Source organism: Candoia aspera, chromosome 3, assembly GCF_035149785.1.
Source record: "Candoia aspera isolate rCanAsp1 chromosome 3, rCanAsp1.hap2, whole genome shotgun sequence".
In the NCBI taxonomy this organism is placed as follows: domain Eukaryota; kingdom Metazoa; phylum Chordata; class Lepidosauria; order Squamata; family Boidae; genus Candoia; species Candoia aspera.
The window spans coordinates 5,154,836-5,173,566 of NC_086155.1; the positions used below are offsets into that span (position 1 = coordinate 5,154,836).

Sequence of the window (18,731 nt, forward strand, 5' to 3'; positions counted from 1 at the left end):
CCAAGGAGAGAACAACACTCCCACCAACACAAGCTGGACAAACCACGGTATCTAAACAGAGAGCAAGGCCCACTCCCTCCTTGCACTGAAGATGTTGCCTAGTCTGGCAATGAAACGTCTGCAAGAAAACAACAAGGCTCAGAGAGCATCAAGGACTCCACGGTTCAACCCTGAGCTACAAATGCTCGCTTCGATTTGTATATGAACCATATGAGCAACAATCTGTCCCTTCCTGGATAGGGTCAGACACTTGAACGGTGTGTGACTAACTGCAGCCTTCAAAAAAGTCCATTTGCCCATTGGCTGATAATGAATAATCCTGGATTGATCTTTTGGGACTCATGAATGGACTACAAGGATTTCTTCACCCCTTTTTCCTCTCTGTTCTGGAAATACTGTATATCTGATCAGGAACTCTGACGGGGCAGATGGACTTTGACGCGCTATTTCAGATTCAGGTATTGCTCATTCTGTCTTCCCGTGCTTAACAAAGCTGCTTTGACTGATCTCCTTAGATCTCTGTATCTGGGCCATGCTTTTCCAAGAACCAAGCAGCTGCTAACCTTGGCTCTTCTCCCCAATATCATCCCCTAAGCTTCCATGCCGATTCATTCTCACAGGTACTGGATGGAAGGAGGCCAAGGGGTAATTTCAAACATCTCCTTTATTGCTTTTGTTATTCCTCCACACCACTTAGACTTAAATTCTCTCTTGTTCTCCTTTCTAACATGGGACAGAAGGAATGGAGTTGGGTGTGGGGGGAGATAGAAAGGCTGTTAGCCACTCTAAAGACTAAAGAGAAGACAGCATGCACGCCCCTTGGTCACCGTATAGCAAGCTATCTTTCTTTCTGCAATTACCTGTTTTCTGTTGATGAAAATGAAATAAAACCACAATGCACGAGACGGCCCTTTGAAGGGAAAAGGCTGCAGGGAAGGAAGGAAAATGTGGGCTGGATTATTTTGAGAGAGGGAATCTGGGGGCACCTTTTCTGACTAACACCTTTTATTAAACGGCAGCTCACGAAAGCTTCGGTGGGAGGGAAAGTTTTTCTTTGCAGAGAAGAAAACAAAAGGTGCTGGCATATGTTCAGAGACACCCTTGCTATCTCGCTCTTGGCTCATGCCAGGCTTTTTTGCAATTAAGCCTGACTGGAATTCCTTGTGGGGGTTTGATTGTGGCATATTAGGGAAAATGCAATGGGGTCCTTGGCGTTCTGCCAGTGAGTCTCTCTTGCCGCTTTCCCTGACATCAGAACAGCACTCGCTGTCTCCTTCCATTACTTGGATGAGCAAAGGAGCACTGGCTGTGCTCTGTGATCCCCTCCCAGCACCGATTGAACGGAGCAAGGTTTAGGGAGCCTGGGCATCGTTCCTGCACCTGTCCCCTGAAATGTGTCTCTACAACTTGGTAGTCCTCTGTGGCTCTTGCAGATGCTGAATGGGCCCATCAGACTTAATTCCACGGGAAACCATTTTCTGAATATGGAAAACCACTGCAGTGTCTTGGAAAATGTCACGGTGAATTGTAAGGACTTTTTCTTGGAAAGGAAGCAAGGTTTTAACAGCCCTAGTAAAATTGTCAGCTCAGGCATGAGTGATTGCTTGTTCTAAATGAAGATTCTCCCCTTGCTCTGACAAACAGGCTTTGCTTGATTCTCTTTTAGGCACAACCCTTGTAAATAGCTTTCAGCAACGTCCCAGTATTAAGTGCTACATACTTTGCAGGTAGCATTTTTTTCCTTGTCAGCTATTGCAGTTACAAGTCCCCCCCCCCCCCGCCCCAATTGTGTTTACTAGACCATAAACTTACACGGTGGAACAGCTTGATCTGCCAGACAGCCTTTTTATTAAATGTCAAGAAATGGAAATCCCTGGGTCTTGACTGAGCCTCTGTGCTGGTATGCAAAACTGGTCCCTGTAAAATAGTGCAGTTGTTTGACTGAAGGATTTCTTTTAAAAGGAAGAAATAAAATTCAGAATGGATAACAGGCAGGGAAAGCTGGACCCTCAGAAGTAAGCCCACAATCTGGTTGCCTTCCTCAACTCACTGTCACTCACGCCCTCGTGACCTCCCGTCTGGACTACTGCAACGCGGTCTACATGGGGCTGCCCTTGAAGAGCATTCGGAGGCTTCAGCTGGTGCAGAATGCAGCTGCCCGGGTTGTAAACAGTGTCGGCTACTCAGCACACGTAACACCAACGCTGTGGGGGCTGCGTTGGTTGCCGGTGTGTTTCCGGGTGCAATTCAAGGTGCCGGCTGTCACCTTTAAAGCACTTCATGGCTTGGGACCTGGTTACCCAAGGGACCGTTGTTTCTCAGTTGTTTCTTCCTATCCAATCCGATCCAGCAGGATGGGCATGCTCCGGGTCCCGTCAGCCAAAGAATGTCGGCTGGCGGGGACCAGGAGACGGGCCTTTTCTGCCGTGGTGCCTGCCTTCTGGGACATCCTCTCTCCTGAGATTAGGATGGCCCCGGCCCTTTTGGCTTTCGGAAGGCCTCGAAGACCTGGCTTTGAGCCCAGGCCTGGGGCCCCGAGTGTGGGAAGGGCCCCGTTTCCTGGTGGTGCTGACACCGACAGATTTTAAGATCTCTCGGCTGTATTTATATTTATATTTAATTTCTTAGTATTGTTTCTATTGTCTGGTTGTTGTTTTTTATTGTTAGCCGCCCAGAGTCACTGGTTTGAGATGGGCGGGTATAGAAATTGAATAAATAAATAAATAAAATAAACCAATAAACTGTGCTGAGTGTCTTCAGCTCTGCTTTTGATAGATTTCCATGTTTAGAGGCAGTGCTGTATCGGAGGAGGGATTCATTCATTCATTCATTCATTCATTTGAGATTTGTCTGGCCGCCCATCTTCGGCTCTGCTTTTGATAGATTTCCATGTTTAGAGGCAGCACTGTATCAGAGGAAGGATTTATTTATTTATTTATTTGAGATTTGTCTGGTCGCCCATCTTAAACACAGCTCTGGGCAGCTCGCAGCAACAATAAAGCTGAGTAACTATAAAATCATAAGCCATAAAACGAAAACAAAAAACGAGTGCATCAGTCATCCCCTTGGGATGCCCTACAACCAGCTCCAGATATCCTCATTCTATCCCAGTGCCTGGGTAAAAAGCAAGGTCCTCACGGCCTTCCGAAAGGCTAAAAGTTTTAAATATTTTTAATGTATTTATTGTTTTTAGCTCTTTGTGTGCTGCCCAGAATCTCTTGTTTGTGAGATGGGTGGCTATATAAATCCAATAAATAAATAAATAAAATAAAATAAAATAAAAGGTATGGGGAATGGGAAGAAGAGTTCCTTGGTTGTATTTTAAGAGAAGGCAATAAGTTACTAAAATTGTTGATACTGGTTGTGATGGAGGGAGAAGTCATTTCTTTATTTCTTTTCTTTTTCTATACTATATTCTTATTTTTTCTTTTCTATTTTTTTTCTTTTCTGCACCTCCTGTTTTTTCTTTTTCTTTTAGTTTGCATTATTTTTATTGTTGTAATTGTAATTTTTAATAAAATTACTATTAAAAAACACCCAAAAGGCTAAAAGGGTGGAGGCGTGCCAGATCACTGTGGGGAGGGTGTTCTATAAGGAAGGAGCAGCCATGGAAAAGGCACGTGTTCTAGGTCCCATTAGGTGGTCGGATTTCAGGGAAAGGACCTGGAACGTGCCTACCTTATCCAAACTGGTAGGATGGACAGATACCCTCAGGGAGAGGCGGTCCTGCAAATTACCTGGCCCTGTGCCATGCAGGGCTTTGAAGGTGATAACCAGCACCTTGAATTCCACCTGGAGGGAAACTGGGAGCCAGTGCAGTTCACACAACAGAGGTGTAACATGGGCGAACCTAGGAACACCCAATACTGTGTGCGGCTCTGTGTTCTTGACCAGGTGTAGCTTCTGAGTGGTCCTCAAGGGCAAAGTGCATGAGATCTAATTGTGTTGTGAACTTCACTGTTGTAATTGGTTAACAAAATCCCCCTTGGGTAACTCCTATCCATCAGTAGGACTTCTCACAAGCCTTTCTGATGGACCATAGCGTAAATGGACAACTTAGGCATTTCCAGATTATTGTGCCTGTTGATCCCAGGCCAAGTGTGGGCAAAATACGTACGCTTTCTGTGATGGAATGTGAGGGCGACCCTGGAGAACCAAGGGAAGAGAGGCTGCCTAGGGAACAATCAGGTAAAAGGAAAGGGAATCCGTGAGAGGGTAATGGTCTAAAGAAGAAACTTAGGAAAGACCCACCTTGACCATTCAAGCAATAAATAGGGAGAGAGGGTGATTTGGACTTTCAGACTTGCAAGGTTCTGTTAATGTAGCCTTACAGTAAAGTAGAATTAGCTCGTCTGGTTGTGATTCCTGTCTGTTCTACCTGGAAGGACTGGCATTTTCTGTGTGTTTATGGCTGCCTCTGCAGGTGTTGAATTAGGTACTGCAAGGGAGATGGGTACTGAGCAAATGAGCTTAGAAGAATCGGTGAAGGATGACACAGAGAAGGCCGATACCTGTTCAGTGTCTGGGTTGAAATTGAAGAAAGCAGATTCCAATGGAAAGTTAGAAAGTTTTACCTAACAGTACGAGTCAGGAAGTAGTGGGCGCTCCTTCTCTGAACGTATTCGAGCGGAGGCTGGGCAGCCACGTGTCTGGGGTGCTTCAATTGGGAGTTTTGCACAGAGCTGGTCTCATGGCCTGTTGATCCTCTAAAATTCTGAGGAAGGAAGCTTTTTAAAAAATTTGCACACGGAAAAGACTTCCAAAGATCCTCGCTGCTGTCTTTGTTGCCGTTGCTGTTTGGCTTATCTGCAAATTCCACCGTATTTTTTTTTCCTGAGACAGAGCGAGCAGAATTAATAACTTCTTCCAACTCAGTGATTCTATTTCCAGAGCCGCTTGTCGGTGAAAAATGAATAGAAATGTTGCTGTAAGGGCCTTAACTAAGGGCCCAGTAATAGTCCAAGGGGCACCTCCAGAGTTTTTCCTTCTCCATTGGATGTGACTGGTGCTACTCAGGACTCTGACTGTCTCAGAAAGATGTTTGTGGCTGGCTGGGGAATTCTGGGAGTTGAAGTCCACACCTCTTAAAGTTGCCAAGGTTGGGAAACACTGCCTTAGCTTGTCTTCTCCTTCCTCCTCCTCTGCAGGTTGTTCTGGAGTGAACGTAAAATAACCAAGGCTCGAGAGTGGTTCCATCGGACCGTGAAGATAGATTCTGACCTGGGAGATGCTTGGGCGTTCTTTTATAAATTTGAGCTTCAGCATGGCACCGAGGTAAGGGAACGGCTGCTTCACTCAAACGGGAACTTTTTTGAAGAGACTTTGCTGACTGGGGAAGCTTCAGTGATGGTGGAATAGCGTCAGATGGCTTTTGATTTCCGTAGGTGAAAACATTGAGTTAAGCCAAGGCAAGCATCTGAGCTGCAAAAATCCAGTGGAAAGCTAAATAACAGCAAAGAGATACAGAAAACTCGGTCCTTTGTTTCTGTCTAGTATCACCTGTATTTTTGCAACCCAGATATTATATGCATAATCAGAGCTGCATTCTGGGTATTTTGGTGGTTAGGAATCCTAACTGCTCCATTCCCCAGATCTTCCATAGAGTGCATTTGCAACTCCCAAGTTATTTCCCAGCTCCTGGGCTGTTCAAATCCCTTTTTCCTCCCTGATTCCTTTTCCTTGTCTCTCAACTGTCCACCAGAGCTTTGTTCCCTGGGATTTTGTCTCTGGTCATTAGTCTGTGCTCCCTCCCTAAATATTCTGTTGAGGAGAGGGGGGAGTGGTTGGGAAATGGGTTTATTTATTTATTTACAGGACTTCTATGGCCGCCTATCTCATACGGTGACTCTAGGCGGCTCACAACTATCCATAAAACATAGTTAAAACATACCCTTCCCCCCAGGCACCAGGCCAAACAGCCTCTCAGCTCAACCCCCATCCTAGCGCAATGCTTGGGGGAAGAGCCAGGTCTTCACAGCCCTCCGGAAGGCTAAAAGGGGAGGGGTCCCTCTGACCTCCGGTGGGAGGCTGTTCCAAAGGGCTGGGGCAGCCACCGAGAAGGCATGCCTCCGAGGTCCCATCAGATGGCAACGTTTAAGGGAGGGGACCTGGAGCATACCCACCCCCGTTGCTTAGCCAGAGTGCTGCTTCCTATCTCTGAAGATTGTTCTGAAGTGGTTGGGCACAGCCAAGCACGTGGGGTAACTTGCGGAAGGTAGATGAGAATGGATTTGTCCCATTTTGTAGCTCTACCTTTAACGTGCAGCTTTAATGTACAACCGGTGCAGTTGTACATCCTCTTGTTAAAGTAAGAATCCTTAGCAGAGCCAGGGTTCTCCAGGAATCGTCCCGAGTTTCCGAGTCAGCCTCGCTAGATTGTGTGGTGCATCTCCCGAAGATGTCTTGCCACCTGAATGGTTAAGTCAAGCTTTGTGCCTTCTTTCACCCGGATGCAGGAGCAGCAGGAAGAGGTGAGGAAGCGCTGTGAAAATGCGGAGCCCCGCCACGGGGAGCTGTGGTGTGAGGTCTCCAAGGACATCAGCAACTGGCAGAGGAAGATTGGCGAGATCCTGATCCTGGTGGCAGCCAAGATCAAGAACACCTTCTAGAGCTCGGGAGGTGTGGAATCAAAGGAAGCCTCGGGTTGGGCTCTCGTGTTCTTGGTTATCACTCATGCAAAGAACACGAAAGAGAGAAAGATCTGGGGAGCACATTTGCCACAGCTGTGCCTTCTTGGGCACTTACTGGATAGCTGACAGTCACATGGACAATGAACTGGGTGGGAGGTGCTTCATATAGCAGCGTAGCAATTCTGAAGTGCAAACACCGGATCTTAGCAGTCCTAGTCGAGAGGCACATTTTCCCTCGTGTGCCTAAACTCTCCTGGTGTTTTGTGTTTTTTTTTCCTTTTTACCCCAGATTCTCCTGAGAAGCATCTGGCTGGTGGGCCCTCCTATGGACCTGCCAGCTTTCTGATAATTCAGTTTGCCTACCTAAAATCGCCTCCTTGCCCTTGAGTACCTACCGGGCTATTTAAAGAGTGAGGTCTATTTTTCTACAAGAAAACCCCAAGTGGTTTAAAACCCACTTTTCAGCAGAATTCTGTAGGAATCCTTGACTAGGAATTTTTCTTTTGTAAGAGGACCAAGAATGGAGGGAGAAAACCACCAGACCAGTTAGAAAGCTACAAATTTTGAAGTCTGTTGGAAAACCTGGGCAGAGAAACAGGCAGTGTGGCTACAGGGAAGCTCGCTGCTCATTGAGTTAGGACAGAATCTTGTCGAAACGCTTTTTGAAATTAAAATAAGGTACTGTTTTAACAGGTCCCCCCCCCCTTTTCTCTCTGGATGTTCTGTTTTCTTTCTGGAATTTTAAACAACAGTGCTTTCTTATCGGTAGAAGAATGATCACAAAATACAGAATAGGAGCCAATGAGAGTGGAAAAAAATGTGTTTAACTAACAGGTGATTTCACAGAAGAGCAGATAGCCATAGAGAGAGAATATTAAATGAAAAGCAAAGCTTATTGGCGGAAGGATGTGGGTATGCTGAGAAAGTCCCTGCTGTAATACAGTTGTGTGGGAATGTAGCCTGAACAAACCCTATTTAAACCCTTGTCCCTCTCATAGCGAAAGTTTCTTTCCCAATATCTTGGAGTTTTTAAGAAAATGCATTCCTAGCTTAATTCCTCCCCCTTGGAATCCCCTTCCAGGTCAAATCTTCCCAGCCTGTTAAGGAAAAACTGTTTTTTGTGTATTGGAATACATTGGAGTGTTTCTGCATGGCATCCTTGTTTTCAAGAAAGTTGTCTTAGCAGCAGCGGTTGTACATACAAGTAGCATGCTGCTTTAAAATACAAGTTTGGTCCGGGTTTACGCCTGCCTGGCCCTGAATCAATTTGGTTTGGATCATTTCATATTTTGATTCTTCCTCAAGGGGCTCACGTGGATGTTTTTGATAGCACCCAGAATACAGTTTGGTGGGACACCTAAATTGAGCAGAGATTATTTGGGGACTCAAACATGCATGAACCTGGCGCACACACCCTCTTTCTAAATAAATGAACACATCTGGAATTGGGAAAGCATATTCTGGAAGCATTCATGGGTCAGAAGGACATGGAAAAGGACTTCCACAGTGGAAGCATCCCTGTGTCAGAAGGCACACTGAGGGATGCCTTCTGCCCCCACTTCCACCTCCCTCCCTCCAGTTCACCAGGACTGAAATGACCCACCAGTTTTCTTCTAAGAATGCCTAGGGGGATCAGAGATTTTTACTGACAGTAAATAGGATGCTGTGGGCCGGTTTGCTGTGCAGCAGACTAGTTTTCTATTTCTTTAAATAGAAATGAAAATAAGAAACCAGTGGGATGGAGGACCTGGTGGGGGCCAAGGGAGATGCCTCGGGGTGTCCTCATCCCAGACACGCACTGTCCTCCCGTCTTCACAATATGCATTTCCCATTTTGCCCTTGGTGTGGTAGCGAGCCACATACTGGGGTGCTCCCGTCTTCTCCTTACGTTCAGAGGTCTGTCTAGTGAAGCCTCTGCCAGCTGGCTGGGGATGATGGGGATTGTAGGTCGGGGCATCTAGAAGTCTCCTGGTTGGGGAAAGCCGCTCTAGAAAAGGGGAGGGGCTGGGAGTAAGCAGCATGATGGTCGTCTTGTTCTCTTGAGCTCTGTGTCATTACAGGTAGTCCTTGCTTAACAACCATTCATTTAGTGGCAGTTCGGAATTACAGCGGTGCTGAAGAAACTGACTTATGACTGGAACTCTTGCTTATGACCATTGCAGCATCACCGCGGTCACATGATTATGATTTGGGCACTTGGCAACTGGTTCACATTTATGACTGCCACAGCATCCCATCGTCACGTGATCGCCATTTTCAACCTTCCCGGCTGGCTTCTGGCAAGCAAAATCAGTGGGGAAATGGCATGATTCGCTTAACAACCATGTGGGTCGCTTAATACCTGTGGTGTTTCACTTAACAACTGCTGCAAAAAAATGGTTGTAAAATCAGGTCAGATCTATGGAACCCCACTAATATGGCAATTTCTTAAACTCAGGCTGTTAAAGAATTGTCCATATGGAAGGGAGATACAGATCTGGTGTCCTCTCCGACCTTTCCTTGCCCTGAATACATGCACCTATCTTCAGTACTTCCCAGGAAGGATGGCCAGGGATCTTCAGGAGTCGAAGTCCAACCCACATGGGAAACACCAGGCTGTAGAAGGCAGCCATCAAGAGAAAGATTGCTATTGCTTTAAAATCAAGTTGTATCCTCGTCCCTTCTTTCCTAGCACAAGAAGGACAACCCAGTCCTATCCTAGTCAGAACATTTGGGACAATAGCAGTGAAGGAAGCCTGTATTGGCCCAGTCCATCACAAGGCCTACATGTGCATCTGTTATTACTTAATGTTGACCCAGCAGGATTAATGACCAGTTTCCACCTGCACTGCATTTGCACAGATGCCAAGCTAGTCAGTAATCCTAGTTACTTGGGTGGCTTAGCTTCTTGTGTGAATCCAGCCTTTTCAGCTGGCTTACGGTTCAGTTGTAGAAATCAGAAAATGGGTTAATTCCATAACCAAGTTATGTATGTTGTGTGAGCTCACCCTTCAAGCCAATTTGAGAAGAGTTAGACTGATACATCTGAACTTCACAATGAATTTAGTTCATAAAATTGTAGGATTGGAAGAGACTTGGAAGATCATCTAGTCAACCCCCCCCCCCCCCATTCACTACTGTTTAAACACTTGCAATGAAGGAGAGTCTACGATCTCCAGAGGTAATCTATTCAATACTAACCAATGCCCAATGGCAATTACAGATTTTTCTTTGTAAGATACCAAAAATATATCTTTAAGGAGCATATAATACAGTAACTATATGTTAATGCAGACAGCATTGTGACCCATTGCTACCTTTGTTTAAAGGTACAAGCCTTTAACCTACAAGGATCCTAGAGCTGAAAATGGTCATTTAGGTGATTCTTTCTCAACCGTGGCAACTTTAAGATGTCTGGACTTCAACTCCCAGAATTCCCCAGCCAGCTATGCTCAATGCAGGAATCCACACTGAAGCGTCCCGGACAGATGGCTGTCCAGATGCCACTTGAACCCTTTCAGGGAAGGGGAGCCCACCACTCTTCTGGATCGTAGGGCCACTGTCAAACTGCTCTTGCCATGAGGAAGTTTTTAAAAATTCAATCAGAATATGCTTTCCTGCGAGTTGAACCCATTACTGTGTCTCCTGCACTTTTCGATACATTCCTTCAATTATTCTTCGTACGATTTAAGCTTTCAGTCCCTCTGATTATCCTCACTGCCTTTCTCTAAACGGCTCCACTTGTCGAAATTCTTAACCGTGATGGCCAGAACAGGGCACGATACTTGAGGTCAGCATTGACTGAAGCTGAGTATGTTGGAATTGTTCATCCCTGTGATTCAAAAAACACTTTGGTTGATGCAGCCAAAACTGCATTTTTGGGGGGAGCCACATCACACTGTTAACTGTAATTCAATTTGCAGATTACTATTCTCAGTTCTTTTTCACTAATGCAGTTAGCAGACTGGGCATAACCAAGGCCACGCCTGTGCATTTGATTTCTCTTTCCTAATTGAAGAACCTCCTCTTGTCTCTGTTGAATTTCATTCTCTTATTTTCAGCCCCTTTCTCCAACCTCTCTAGATTGCTTTGTGGTTTATTTCAGTATTAATATCCCAAGAAAATTCAAGTGACAGTGACAAAGCTGGTTTGTTTTTTCTGAGGTCTGCAATTGCTTGCTTGCTTGCTTGCTTATTTATTTTTCAAATTTCTATCACCGCCCATCTCCCCCAAAAGGGGACTCTGGGCAGTTAGTCAGTGTTTCTCAAACTTGGCCACTTTAAGATGTGCGGACTTCAACTCCCAGAATTCCCCAGCCAGTATGGGGAATTCTGGGAGTTGAAGTCCACACATGCTGGCTGGGGAATTCTGGGAGTTGAGGTCCACCCATCTTAAAGTTTGAGAAACACTGACTTGGATCCATCCTCAATGAAAGATGCAGCCACTTTTGGACACAAGGGGGTACTAGTGAGCTATCTCCAACTTTGTGGTGTCTCCCAGCACCAGAGGTTTCTGAACATTTGTTTTATCTTCCTGGGGTTATAGGTCTCTCCAGTTGTGAATGACTCAGAATGGTGTGCATCCCAACCTCTATAAATAGAGTTAAAAGCAATATAATTAAAAATCACCAATAATATGCCCTCTGTATCTAACACTGGGGATGTTCATCAAAATAACTGAAAACCAAAACGATTGCCTGCTAGCAGGGAGAAGATCACAGCAGTCCAGCCCCCGTGTCTGATGGAATAACCAAGCTTTAATGGCCTTCCTAAAAAACGGGTGTTTAGATATCTGGGGGGACGCTGTTCCACAGAAGTGGGGCAGTGATGGCGAAGGCTTGCTTCCACGGTGCCTGGAGAGGGCATTTCCTAAGCGAAAAGAGACGGAGGGAGCCCATTCGATCAGATCTTGGACATCTTGGACCAGGTCCCTCAAAGCCTCTCTTCGCTCTTCAAGGAAAACCCCAGTCCTACATGAACACTGGTCTAAGGGTTCAGAAACTTCTGCCAACCTGCTTTGTCTTTGGGGAAGTGGAATTCTTGGATTGCTTATGTCCAGTTCCAGCTTTTTCCAGCAAAGACTTCTGTTCGGCTAATACTAAGGGCTTGCAAGTCACTTGAGTATGTCTCTGCAAGTGTAGGATGGGGAAAGCTTGATAAGTGATGGCTTGACCAACTCAGAGACCCAGCTGCCACACTGGGTCAACAGGCAAAAGTTTTGGGTGACCTCAGTGCCCCCTGCAAACCCTGCCCATCAAGTGTTCAAAGTATTGTGCCAACTCTAGGCGAAATGGGTTAATTTAGCAAGGAGTGTTATGTGAATACAGATCGAGCACATTTATTGTGAAAGGCAGTATTTTGCCAGATTCTGCTTTACTGGTCCACGAGGACAAAAAGCCGCTCATACAATTTGTTCCATCTGATGGGTTCGTCTTACAAAGGGTAAGCCACATAATGTTCCCCAAAGCCTTTCTTGAAGAATCCATACCCTGCTCCCAAACTAATTCTTAATACAGCAAGAAAGGAAAATACCTACGGAACAACATTAACTGCATCTAATTGATTTTAATTGTAGTTATTTAATCTTTGGCCTGAGATCTGCCCATCCTTTTTTTCCCCTTGGAGTCTGTCTCCCAGCCTAGCATATAAAGTGAAAAGGCAGCCCTTGGGCCCAGAAAGAGTGCCTCCCTGGGTTAAAAGCAGAGGAGCAGAGCAAAGAAGGAAGTTGGCAACCTGAAGAAGGAACCAGGCTGTTACGCAGTGCAGGATCTCTCCTGTGTCTTTAACTGCGACTCAACATGGAATTATTTTAGCAGCGGAAGTTTTTCCTGGCAAAGACAAGTGTTGGCAAAAGATTTCCCTGCTGAATTTCTGTCAGTTCAGCTACAGATAAAAACACAGGAATGCAGCCAGTTTTTTAAAGCAATAACGGATTTCTAAGGCAGGAATGGGCAACCTTTTGGTGAAGGAGGCAGCCCGGTGAATTTTTCTACAGTCACCGGGCCCCATTGCCTTGGGAAGTGATGCCAAAAAGGGCTGTGTCACACACGAGTATGGGTTCACAATTTTCAACGTGTGGGAAAGTGGATTAGAAATGTTCCCTTTGGTTTTTCAATAGTGCAAAACCTCTTTTAGGGCTTGGAAGCCCTACAGAGGTGTTGGCTTAACAAAGTACGCTTGACCTTAAACCTGGCTTAACAAAACACACTTAATCTTAAACACAGGTTTAACAATACCTAATTGTTGCGTTCACATGACATGCTGTGTCTCAACCAACCAACCATATTTCATACAACATGCAGAAACACAGCCTGGGTTCCCAAAGAACCAGTAACTATCCAACACCCTTTTAGCCTAGCCTAGCATGTTGCGGGAATCCATATTTTGTGTCTTTCCTGTTTCAAAATGGCAGGAATCTGCTCTGAATTTTGCATGGTCAGTGATGGCTCCCCAGGCCACAATAAAGTGGAGGAACATTTTCCCTGTTCTGCTAGGCAGACACTGAAGTTGGTCTGAACCAGAACATCTCTCAGTTCAGTTTCTTAGTGACATTCCCCAAGCACCTCAACTCTTCTGCAGGAGATGAAAGAACCCTTAACTTGCAGGAAACATACACGAATTATGCTTTGGTAGACCCAAGGCCTTGCAGAGCCAAAATACTCTCCATGTTCCCTTGCATTGGAAGAAAATTACCCCAGCATGAAACATCTGTCCATTACTGATCCTCCTCCTACCAAGATGGCCTCTGTTCCCAGTCCTTTGACTTCCCTCAAGGTAATGGGGGATTAAGCCTAGCCTTGAGGCTGCCCTTGGACAGTGTTGGAATAAGGGGGAACCGCTACTTAAACTCTAGTGCATACTTAAGTCTGTCTAACTCCTGGGTTGGAGACGAGATGGAGGCAACTTCATGGGGACAGAAGTTGCCAGGATGGGTTTGTATCATGGCCTGGTGCAAACTCAGAAAAACCTGGTGAGGCCAAAGTGTTGTTATGATCTATACAGGGACAAAAGCCAGCTACAGCATAGCTTTCACCACCCTAAGATAAAGGGCTCCCTTTGCATCAAATATCAAGTGGATGAATACAAACAGGCTAATTGGGCTATGAACAAAAACAAAACAATGAGATGCAAAAAAGCCTCTTTTTAAATCATCTTAAATGACAATGCTGTTAACACACACAGTCCAAAAAGAAAAAAAAAAGGTCAACAATGAGGAATAAGCAGGATGAACATTTCAAAGCATGGATGGATACTGGACACCTTCCAGATGTGGGCAAACTACAACTCCCAGCATTCCTTACCATTCAGCACAACTGGGCTGGTAGGAGCTAGAGTCGAACAGCCTCTGTTTTTCACACCTCCTGTCAAGTGAGAATTGGAAAAGCAAATCAGAAAGGGGCGGAAGCTGGGATATATACTTGGAGCAGGGTGACCACATCTGGGCTTCAAAAGTCTGGATGGCTGCTTGGAGGTGACACAGCTTTCTGGGTCTCTTTGATGCCATCTAATGGCAATTTGGAGTTTTGTGGTTTAGATCAGGCAGATCAAACTCGGCTGGGTGGAACCTTGGCAGGAGGGCTTCTAACCAGGTCATGCCACAACCTATTGCGGATTGCTGGACTTTGGCTAAACAACATCCTGGGTTTGTCAGAAGCTTTTGCACTGTTGATAAATCTTGAGATTGGGAGTGTGTCTGCATTTTTCCAATTGCCACGGCTAAGGCAATCCCATTCTGAGGCAAACTGGAAAGCAGGCAAGGAAATTACTGTTATATTTATTGATTGACTCACTACGTGCCATCAGGTAGGTGTGGACTCTTAGCGACCACCCAGATAGATTTTCTCCAGGATGATCTGTCCCCAACCTGGTCCTTAGGTCTTCCAACAATGCCCCCACCACCTGGTATAAATGGGTCCATCTCCCTTGTTGCTGGTCCTCCTCCTCTTCTCTTTCCTTCCACCTTTCCCAGCATCAGAGCCTTCTGCAGGGAATATCTGGCCTTTAGTTTGAAGGCAGCATACCTAATGCTCCTGCCTCCTATTTTCCCTACAACAACCCTGTGAGGTAGATTGGGCTGAGAGGGAGGGACTGGCCCAAAATCCCATGTCTGAGGAAGGACTCGAACTCAGGGTCTCTACCCTGCAGCTTTCAACCACCACACCCAGCTGGAATCTCCTGGTTGAATCACGACCAAGAATAGGTCCAGGGAAGTTGCCAACTTCAGCTGAGAGAAAGAAGAAAGAAAGAAAGAAAGAAAGAAAGAAAGAAAGAAAGAAGGAAGGAAGGAAGGAGGGAAGGAAGGAAGGAAGGAGGGAAGGAAGGAAGGAGGGAAGGAAAGGGGAGGAAAGGAAAGGGGAGGAAGGAAGGAAGGAAAAAGAAAGAAAGAAAGAGAAAGAAAGAAAGAAAGAAAGAAAGAAAAAGAAAAGGAAGGAAGGAGGGAAGGAAAGGGGAGGAAAGGAAAGGGGAGGAAGGAAGGAAGGAAAAAGAAAGAAAGAAAAAGAAAGAAAGAAAGAAAGAAAGAAAAGGAAGGAGGGAAGGAAGGAGGGAAGGAAAGGGGAGGAAAGGAAAGGGGAGGAAGGAAGGAAGGAAAAAGAAAGAAAGAAAAAGAAAGAAAGAAAAAGCATAAGAATCAAGGCAGTGCTTAATCCAGTGTTTCTCAACCTTGGCAACTTCAAGCTGTGTGGACTTCAACTCCCCAAACTCCCCAGCCACACAGCTTAAGGTTGCCAAGGTTGAGAAACACTGGCTTAACCCCTAACCTTCACACTACTTACCATGTTTTTTTTTTTCCTCCTGATGGGGAAAAATTATATAAATACTCTTGGCCTAGAAGAGCGAGCAACTTTCAGGAAGGGAAAGGAGTGAGCAGGTCCTTCCTTTGCTGCTGTTTTTTTTTTTCTTCCCTTCATTTGCTGGCTCTGCCGCTCCTTTTCAGATGAAAAACACACCCAACTGTATCTGGAGGGGTTTTGCTTGGATTTTCTGAGTACCCCCTCCCCTTGGCTGAGCCCTGGAAACCATGTCCCTGATCTGGCCTCGGAGGAAGGATGACGGCATGGAAAGAAGGGACGGAAGGAAGGAAAGAGGAGAGGAAAGAGTGCAGGGAGGGAGAAGAGAGAGGAACAAAACAACGGGGGGGGGGGGGAAGAGACCAAAATAGCAACCGAGAGAGGCAGCCGAACAGAGGTTGGGGGTAGGAGGGAGGCTTCCTCAGGAAAGCCCAGGAAACCTCCAAGGCCACTGTGAACACCTGGGTGTTCATTGTCGCCAAGTTGTCCAGCACACATCTGGAATCCTACAGAAGGTTGCCATTGCTCCATCTTAGAGTTGAGACTGAGCAGATGGGGGTGGGGGGGTTCTTTAGGAGGAAGTGGGACCCAGGAGCTGGAAAGGGCCCACGTGCTCAGCAAGTCCAGCCTCCGATCAGGGCAGGAAGCCAATGAGAACAGCCAGGACAGAGGGAGGTCTCCCTTCAGCTTCCATACCACTGCTCTGGAATGATCGGGTGGCCTTCAGATGCTGGAAGAAGGCTTCTTCTCAAGTCAACATGCCTGGGTCTTCCATTTTGTCTTGTAGGTCTTGGCCTCCAGTCCAGGGCTACCTTCAAGAGGGTCAAAAAAGGAAAGAAAAGAATGAGATTACAAGGATGTCCCTGGGGAGGCAAAAACAGTCAAGATGGTGGCCACCACCATGCAGTTGAAGGGCTTGGCTTGACTTTTCTAGCAAACCCCACCCCACAAAATGGCAATCATACAGAGGTTTATAAACTCAGATGGGGTCCCTTTGGCTCCCCCTTGCCTAGCAGAAAAGAGTTGCTAATTTCTGGGTGTCTTTTAAGAGCTTGGGGTGGGATCCTTTCCATGGCTGCATCCACGCAAGATCTCCGACGGCGGCATTGAAAGCCCTTTGCTGGCACCAACCTTTTCCTTTTCATCCATCGGATGCCAGCCTTCCCTACCCTGGCCCTTTCTGGAGGGTGGGACTGCACATGCCCTTTTCCCCAGCCACCGTAGCACTTGGGCTGGGATGATGGGCATTGTAGTTCAGCATTTCTGGAAGGCTCAGTGGAAAATGCTGCCACCGTCTGGTTGGATTCAATCTGTGCTTCTAAGTCACCTTTTCTGTTTTTGCGGCCCTTCCTCTTACTTCCGTTTGGCGGTGAACTGAACCTCTTTCCAACTCCCCAGGTTCCTAAAAGGGGGGGGGGATTTTTTAATTTCTCTGCTTTGACTTTTATGCCCGATTGCCCTGATTTTTCTTCCTATTTGCAATTTTCCTGTTTGTTTTTATTTCTCTGAGGAATACATAGGCAGTGCCCCTTCCAGATAAAATGGATTTTGAAGCAAGTGGCTGGTCCCCTGGGAAGCTGTGTGTGGGTTTTGTTTTTTGTTTTTAAACTAAACAGCAGCACCTCCCTTTTAAATAAATAAAAAGAGCTCTACCTTTGAAGCAAGGTACAGTATTATGCGATGGTTGGGCCACCTCTATTTTGCAGTCCTGCTCAGATGGACGTCACGAGTCTGTAAGAAAGACTTGGGGCAGAAAAGCCCAACTGTTCCACCTGGTCTTTGGGAAGAAAATCCGACTTTTAAGGCCAGCCAGGGAGAGTTCAGCCAGCATCCCTTCCGTGGCTCCAGACAGACAAGGGGAATTCTGTCCAGGATGGGGCGGAACAGGCTTGGGGTGAAAGAGGGCAGACTGGCAGGGATGTGAAAAACAGGACAGGGAAAGGAAGCAAGGATCCCTTGGCCCCAACTTGGTGGTGGGAGAACCGGATTGGGTACAATTATCCACAGCCTGACATTAACTTGCCCTTCATTGCATTCTTTGTAGGAATGTTGCTGGCTGAATCTTTATGACCAAATGCAGCTTTCGGCAGATGCAGTCGCTGCAATTCATGGACAAACAGGGATCTGTGCCATTCCATAACGCCAGTTCTTAACAACAGACCCGCAATAGGGTTTTTCTCCCTAGGATAAAGCGGGAGCAATTTGCAGGCCATCTGTATCACCGCCCCCCCAGACCCCGGTTTGCACAGCCCCCCTGGATGAAGCTGTCCAAATTTTACAACCCAGCAGTTATTCAGCAGTGTGATTTGGGGCTATTTTTAGCCAAATTAAAGGTGGGTGTGGGTGCAGAAAGCATTTATTAGGGAGAAGCAAATGTATTGATAATGGTTCACTTCTGATTTAAAATTCATTCCATCCATCCATCCATCCATCCATCCATCCATCCATCCAAAACATTTATATAGCCATCCATCTTAACTCTGGGCAGCTTGCAATCAATAAAACAGTATAAAAACAGTATAAAACAATAAAAAAGAATATAAAAACTGTTTATACCATATAAAAACAGTATAAATACCATGCATGCCCTCCTCCCTCCTGCCTTGAATTCTTTGTAATTGCACCTATACCATTTTCTTAGCAGCATTATAGAGGGTGGGGTGGGGTTTTTTTTTTTTTTTTGCCTTTTTCTAAGACGGTCTTCAGCCTCCCGGTCTAGCCTTAAAGTTCTAAAATTCCCTGGTGGTCTCCCATCCAAGTCCTAACTGGAGCCAATCCTGCTAAATCCTGAATCTGCTTGGCACTGCCAGCTTCTGAAGATCGATTCTCTTCCCCTACTGCTACAGGTTAAAAATGTTTGACTGCAACCTTAGCGACAGCAGCAGGTCAAGACACACATTTCTAAAGGTTAAAAAAAGCCTTACCAAAAAGACGGGGGGATCTAACCACAGCTGCAAAATCATTCCTTATTCACTTCCGGAGACAGAAGAGGATGTCGGAAGGACTAAATACAGAAGTCACCATCTTTGAATGCTATTCCACATGGCAAAGAGAACAGCTCGGGCACATTTATGGTCCTATCTCCCATTCTGCCTTCATCCATTTCCCGGTCTGACCATAAAGCTCTTATAAATGTCTTTTCCAGGGCAGAGATCAACTCATTGTGCAAAAGAGTAATTGCACTTGATTTGTTTTAATTTAGCAATTCAGCGTGTTCCTTGTGGAGTGTGAACCTCTTTGCCAACACGGTCAAAGACTGTGCTACACAGCTTTGGTTGAATGTGGCTTCTCCCTGAGCACCTTGCTTTCCTTGACCCTTTGATTTTTAGAGGAGA

General features: G+C 45.9%; 2 protein-coding genes across 2 annotated transcripts in view; one reads left to right on the forward strand and one right to left on the reverse strand.

The window, feature by feature from the left end:
* The window catches only part of PRPF6 (pre-mRNA processing factor 6), a 41,593-nt gene extending 33,808 nt beyond the window's left edge, over positions 1-7,785 (forward strand). The window contains exons 20-21 of the mRNA XM_063296883.1: positions 5,148-5,274; positions 6,456-7,785. Coding sequence (XP_063152953.1) covers positions 5,148-5,274; positions 6,456-6,608 — 280 coding nt within the window. The 3' untranslated portion in view covers positions 6,609-7,785. The remainder of the gene's footprint in view (positions 1-5,147; positions 5,275-6,455) is intronic.
* Positions 1-18,731, reverse strand: part of SOX18 (SRY-box transcription factor 18) — a 229,234-nt gene that overhangs the window by 147,698 nt on the left and 62,805 nt on the right. The window lies entirely within an intron of this gene.